The 6,573-nt window shown below is 41.9% G+C and overlaps 1 protein-coding gene across 1 annotated transcript in view; it reads left to right on the top strand.

The window, feature by feature from the left end:
* MAK (male germ cell associated kinase) overlaps nucleotides 1-6,573 on the top strand; it is a gene marked incomplete in the record, with an annotated part of 40,956 nt that overhangs the window by 7,098 nt on the left and 27,285 nt on the right. Inside the window, 4 exon segments of the mRNA XM_027774862.1 lie at nucleotides 637-758; nucleotides 2,585-2,664; nucleotides 3,872-4,004; nucleotides 6,470-6,573. Coding sequence (XP_027630663.1) covers nucleotides 637-758; nucleotides 2,585-2,664; nucleotides 3,872-4,004; nucleotides 6,470-6,573 — 439 coding nt within the window.

Genomic DNA, 6,573 nt, shown 5'->3' on the forward strand with positions numbered 1-6,573 from the left:
TGTTTCTCTCTCTGTCTCTGTCTTTCTGGTGAACACACGCGCCCTATAACAAAAACTTCTAAAAAAAAAAAAAATTCTAAAAGAGAGAGAGGGAAAGTGAGAAAGCAAGCTGCCAGGTCTGTGACACGAACCGTGGTCAGCCATGTGGGAGTCCACCGCCCCTAGCCACCACACCACCTGCCAGCCCCCACCTTCTACACTGTAAAGAGCATTTTATTTCATACCATAAACAAAAGAAACGTTTGTAAATTACTGCATATCATTTCTTTATGTTTTATGCTAGTAGAGTTGGATTGATGTTTGGAGACTTGCATGAAATTTCACACGGTTAAGTTAGGCAAAAATTAGATGCATTTAGTAAAGCAAGAGAAAAAATGATAGATTGAAGTGTTGGGGAGCTTTTATTGATTTGATTTATATTTGCACTTAAAAGTCATTACTTAAAGTAAGTACTACTTGCCTTAAATTAGGTGTTCTAAGGTGTTTTTAAATTATGTAGATATTAAAATGTAATTTATCACTGAATCCAGAAGAAATAGAAAATTACTAAGGTAAATACCATATTTAGTGCTGATTTGATTGGGCACCTTCTATGACTTGTTTAATAAATGTTAATGTGTATTTGCTATTTTTCAGTCTCTGAAGAAACTTAATCATGCCAATGTAATTAAACTGAAAGAAGTTATCAGAGAAAACGACCATCTTTATTTTATATTTGAATATATGAAAGAAAACCTCTATCAATTAATGAAAGACAGGTAGGTCTTTATTCTAGGAGAACTGTCATTTTCTCTGTTTTAATTTCTCCCATGAGTCCTTTCGTTCTTTCAAAATGTCATCTTTACAATACAGCGATTTCTCACCCCATATTTAAATTTAAATATATTTAAATTAATAACTTCTGTTCTTTGTCAAAGAGTAGCATTTAATACTGAAGAACCAGCTAGGACATAGCCACAGTTTTTTTTTTTTTTTCTTTCTGTTGTAATTCCTTGAAAGTCAGTGTTGCGGGACCAGCAGGTGGAATGGTGGTTAAGGTGCTGGACTCCCACATGGCTGACCAAGGTTCGAATCCTGGACCTGGCAGCTTGAAAATCACACTGGGTGTATGTGGGTGTGTGCCCAAAATCCTGAGAATAAAGGAGAAGGGATTATGGTGTGGCCATCCCCCATGGCATGTGATTTCTCCCTTTCCCTCTCACTTTCTCTTTCTTCTCTGGCTAGCACATCCGTCCTATGACAAAAACCTAAAAACAAAAACAAGTCAAGGTTTGAATCCTTGTCCCAGCAGTTAAAAAACACACGGGGTGCATGTGTGCCCAAGTCCTCAGAGGGTGAGGAAGTGGAGAAGGGACTGTGGCATAACCGCCCCATTGTGTGTGGGAAGGTGCTCTCTCACCTCTTTCTGTCTCTCTCTCTGGTGGGTGCATGTTCTCTCTAGCAGTCAAAAAAAGGTGGGGGTGGCAAGTGGCATGGTTAAAGGTGCTGGACTCCCACCCACATGGTCTACCACAGTTTGAGTCCTGGACCTGGTGGATGGCTTTCTCACTCACCCCCGTCTCTAGTGAAACTAAAAAATTAATTAATTAATTAATTAAAGTTACATAAAATAATTCTTTGAAAAGGGGGGAGAGAGGGACTGAAACATTCATGTCCCAAAAACTTAAAATTTACTTAACACAGATTTTCATATGTGGCTTATCTGATAATGTTTCAATTTGTTGTTGTTGTTGTTGGAGAGGTTTTTGTTTTTGTTTTTTGCTATAGGGCGCGTGCACTCACCAGAAAGGCAGAGAGAGAGACAGATAAACAGAAAGCGAGAAATCACCCCCCGGGGGGATGGCTACACCGCAGTCCTTTCTCCTTCATTCTCCTCTCGGGATCTTGGGCACATGTGTCCTGCATGAGTTTAACCCACTGGGTCCGGGTCTTAAACCGTGGTCGACTACATGGGAGTTCTGCAACATAGCCATTACGCTAACTGCTGGTCTCTCCTTTTTTTAAAAGAAAAGAATTATTTCATTTTCAAATTTACTTGGCACCTCTTGGCATAGGTTAGAGTTTAGCTATCGATTATCTGGTCAGTATATTCAGTTTTGGATTTGAGCTTTTAGCAAATGTCAAAACAAAAAGAAATTCTGATTTTTACATTTTAAATATATGACTTTTGGGGACCAGCAGATGGTGTAATGGTGTGACGTCACTGGACTCCCATGTTGTCCACCGTGGTTCAAGTCCTAGACCCGGTAGCTTAAAACTCAGGCTGGGCACGTGAGCGTGCATGGCCAAAATCACCGGAGGAGACTGGAGGAGAAGGGACTGCGGAGTGGCCACACCCTCTGAGTGATGATTTCTTGCTGTCTCTGTGTGTGTCTCTATTTCTCTGGTGAGCACATGTGCCCAGTAGCAAAAAATCTCTCTTAAAAAAAAAAATATGACTTTTAACCCTGTAAACCTATAAATTATACCTGTTGCCAATAAGATGGAGCCAACAGACTGCAGAGTGGGAAGACTGTCTACCATCTTTGTATTGGTTAGTTCGTTGGTAACAGAATTATATGATTATTTCTTCATTTCTTTACAGAAACAAGTTGTTCCCAGAGTCAGTCATCAGAAATATTATGTATCAAATATTGCAAGGGCTGGCATTCATTCATAAACATGGTAAGTTTGTTTGAAGTCTCATTTCCCCACCCCAACCCCCAGTTTATCATGGTAATATGCAGGAATTGTATGTCAACTGTTAAATGTTATATTGAAGAACTATGAGTTTAGGGTATATACCTACACATACTTTTTTATTTTAAAAGAAGAATTTCTGGGTCAGTAGGTGGCATGGAAGTTAAGGTGCCAGATCCCACATGGCCGACAGTGTGCTTTGGGTCGTGGACCTGGCAGTTTGAGAATCACACCAGGTGTGTGTGTATGTCTGTGTGCCTGCCCAAATTTCCGGGAGAAGAATGGAAAAGAAGGAACTGTGGTGTGATCAGCCCCTATGAGAGGTGATTTCTGTTTTGGGGGAAAGGTTTTTGCTATAGGGCATGTGCGCTCACCAGAAAGACAGAGAGAGACAGAAAGTGAGAAATCACCCCCCGGGGGGATGGCCACACCACAATCCCTTCTCCTCCATTCTCCTCTTGGGATCTTGGGTACATACACCCACACACACACATGCCTGGCGTGAGTTTAAGCCACCGAGTCTGGGACTCAAACTGCAGTCGACTACATGGGAGTCCAGCGACATAGCCATTACGCCAACTGCTGGTCCCGAGAGGTGATTTCTTTCTCTTTCTCTCTGACAAATTAACACACCTTATATCAAATTAAAATAATACATAGGAACCAACAGAAGAATAATAGTTATGTTGCTAGACTCCCAGATGACTCACCATGGTTCAAGTCCTAAATCTGGTGGCTTGAAACTCATGCCGAGTGCATGTGCGTGCATGCCCAAGATCCCAGGAGGAGAATGGAGGAAGAGGGATTGTGGTATGGTCATCCTTGAGGGGGTGGGGGCGTAGTTTCTCACTTTCCCTCCCACTATCCCTGTCTCTCTCTCTCTCTCTCTGGCAAGCACACTCACTCTAAAACTAATAATAATAATAGTAATAATATATGTTAAATGGCTAATTATTTTAAATGATTATAAATTTATTTATAAATCTTTAAATTTTACTTATAAATGATTAGCTTTCTTGCCAAATCATTTCGAAAGCAAAGTTCCTACCTCCATCATTTCTTAGACAAAATGTGGGATGTTTTTTCCCGTAAGATCATGTTTCTAATTACAGGAGAGAGACAGCTGTATTTTGTTTATAAGTGAAAGCTTTTTAAAACATGATGATTCATTGTTTTTCTTCATATTACCAAGGCTTTTTTCATAGGGACATGAAACCAGAAAACTTGCTTTGTATGGGTCCAGAACTTGTGAAAATTGCTGATTTTGGCCTTGCAAGAGAATTAAGATCCCAGCCGCCATATACTGATTACGTGTCTACCCGTTGGTAAGTAGTTTTACGCAGCTCTGCTATGTCCTGTGTCTGTGAACGGTCTTCAAAAGTGCATGGAAATTCATGTTTCTAAAATACTACGCATGGATTTCAAAATTTTTCTGCGCCCAAACAATCTCAGACTTTAATTCTATTTTTCTATGAACAAACTGTAGGGCCAGCCCTAGCATGGTGATTAAGTGGCTGTGCAGAATGAATGAGGAAGGCAGTGATGAGAAATGAGGTCCAAGGGGCCAGCAGGTGGCATAGTGGCTAAGGCTCTGGACTTCCACTTGGTAGAACACAGTTTGAGTCCTGGACCTGGCAGCTTGAAACTCACACCGGGCACATGTGCGTACATGCCCAAAATTCTGAGAGGAGAATGAAAGAGAAGGGATTGTGGTGTGGCCATTCCTCTGGGGTCTGATTTCTCACTTTCTCTCTCTTTCTTTCTCTCTCTCTCTCTTTGATGAGCACATACACACTCTAGCAAAAACTTAAAAAAAAAATACTAGGTTATTATGATGCATATCTATTTTGTAACAGGATCCACACAAGCTGTGCTAGTGTGGCAATCAAAATACAAATTATATTTGTCAGTATTTACAAGTCTCACACACACACACACACACACACACACACAGAGGTAAAGTAATTGAACTACGTTTTCATGTGACAATGATACTGACTATAGAAAGCCGTCAGTACGGCAGTACATGCTTGCTTTCTTCACTGTCATTTGAATTTTAGAACTGCTAGAGCCTTTGAAGAATTACTTTGTAAATCAATTGAAGTGATTTAAAATGGTATCTGGCTTCTTTGTAAACAAGTCTTTTAAATTTCGGTTGCATTTTTTTTCAAATCACCTGGAAATCTTCAGACAGAATATTTGATAAACGGAACACAAAAAAAACCCGAAGTTTTTGAAGCATAGAGCAAATTGAAGTGATCAAAAATGAAGTTTGCAAACCAAAGACCATGATATCTCTCCAAAGTGAAGGGAGAACTGAACAGATTAAATGATAAGAGCTCAGTGTACTAGTCCCCACCATGTATAATCAGATTTGGAAAGTCCCCTCCTGTGCCAGCGTAGCGGTGACTCGCAGCTTGTGATGCCGGATCCACAGGGAGGCCGTGGGTTTGGTTTCCAGTTTATGTAGCGGTGACTCACAGCTTGTGATGCCGGATCCACAGGGAGGCCGTGGGTTTGGTTTCCAGTTTATGTAGCGGTGACTCGCTGCTTGTGATGCCGGATCCACAGGGAGGCCGTGGGTTTGGTTTCCAGTTTATGTAGTGGTGATTTGCTGCTTGTGATGCCGAATCCACATGGGAGGCCGTGGGTTTGGTTTCCCGGTCTAGCTGCGCTCACCAGGCATGCACCCATAGTCCTGGCTGGCTCAGAAGGGGGCCAGAGTGGGATTGTGACACAGAACACCATTGAGGGTGCCTCTGCCTCTCATACTTAGGAAAGAAAGAAACTTTTTTGTTGCTGCATTAGGTTTTGTGCACTTGCCAGAGAGAAAAAGAGCCTAGGGAGGGTGGGAGGAAGCAACCTTCAATGCTCATGGTCTCGCTGCAATCCCTTCTCCTTTCTCCATCCTGTTGGGGGCATGTGTGCCTGGCATTTTTCAAGCTGCCATGGCCAGGACTTGAACTGAGGTCAGCCATGTGGTATCTGGCTCCCTTAACCTAAACTAAGCTATGGGGCCAGCCCAAAATAAATAAATATAACCAAAAAAAGTTTTTTTAAGAATTAATTTTATTTTTATTTTTTAATGTGACCAGAGAGAGACAGAGAGAGAAGAAAAGTGAAAAAATAAGCTGCCATATTTGGGACTTAAACCACAGTTGGCCACGTGGGAATCCAGTGCCTTAACCACCATGCTGTCTGCCAGCCTCACAAAAATTTGTTTAATTAAAAATACCCACTTGCAGGTAGTTTTACTTGAAGGAGACTCTAGTCTTAATTTGGTAAATTTAGATTCTATAATATTTTGAGATGGAATGAGAAGACTTAGAGTGTTTTAGCATCTGAATTTGATAAAATGTTCAAAATAATTTTGTCTTATAAAAACATGTGGAGGACCAACAGGTGGCATGGTGGTTAAGGGCACTAGACTCCCACTGGGTGGACTGTAGTGCAAATCCTAGACTTGGCAGTTTGCTTTCTCACTTTCTCTCTCTCTCTCTCTCTGTCCCTCTCTAGTCAAATTAAAATAAATAGGTAAAGTTTAACAAAAGAATTCTTTAAGAAGACATAGGTTGGAAAGATAACAGCAAGTGTAGGTGCAAATGTGGAGGATTGAGAACTCGCGTTCACTGGGAGTGGGAACGGAGAGTGGTGTAGCCACCCGGGAGACAGCCTGGCATTCCTCCATGGTTCAGCACAGAGCTCCCGTGTGGGTCAGAGCAGAGCCCCACCAGCCCCGCCTCTGAGACTGCAGTCCGAGTCGCCACCCTCCTGTGTTCTGTTTCCGCAGGTATCGCGCGCCCGAGGTTTTGTTAAGATCTTCGGTTTACAGCTCTCCCATCGACGTGTGGGCTGTCGGAAGCATCATGGCCGAGCTGTACACCCTGAGGCCGC

This window comes from Tupaia chinensis, unplaced genomic scaffold, assembly GCF_000334495.1.
Source record: "Tupaia chinensis unplaced genomic scaffold, TupChi_1.0 Scaffold000048_1, whole genome shotgun sequence".
NCBI lineage: Eukaryota > Metazoa > Chordata > Mammalia > Scandentia > Tupaiidae > Tupaia > Tupaia belangeri.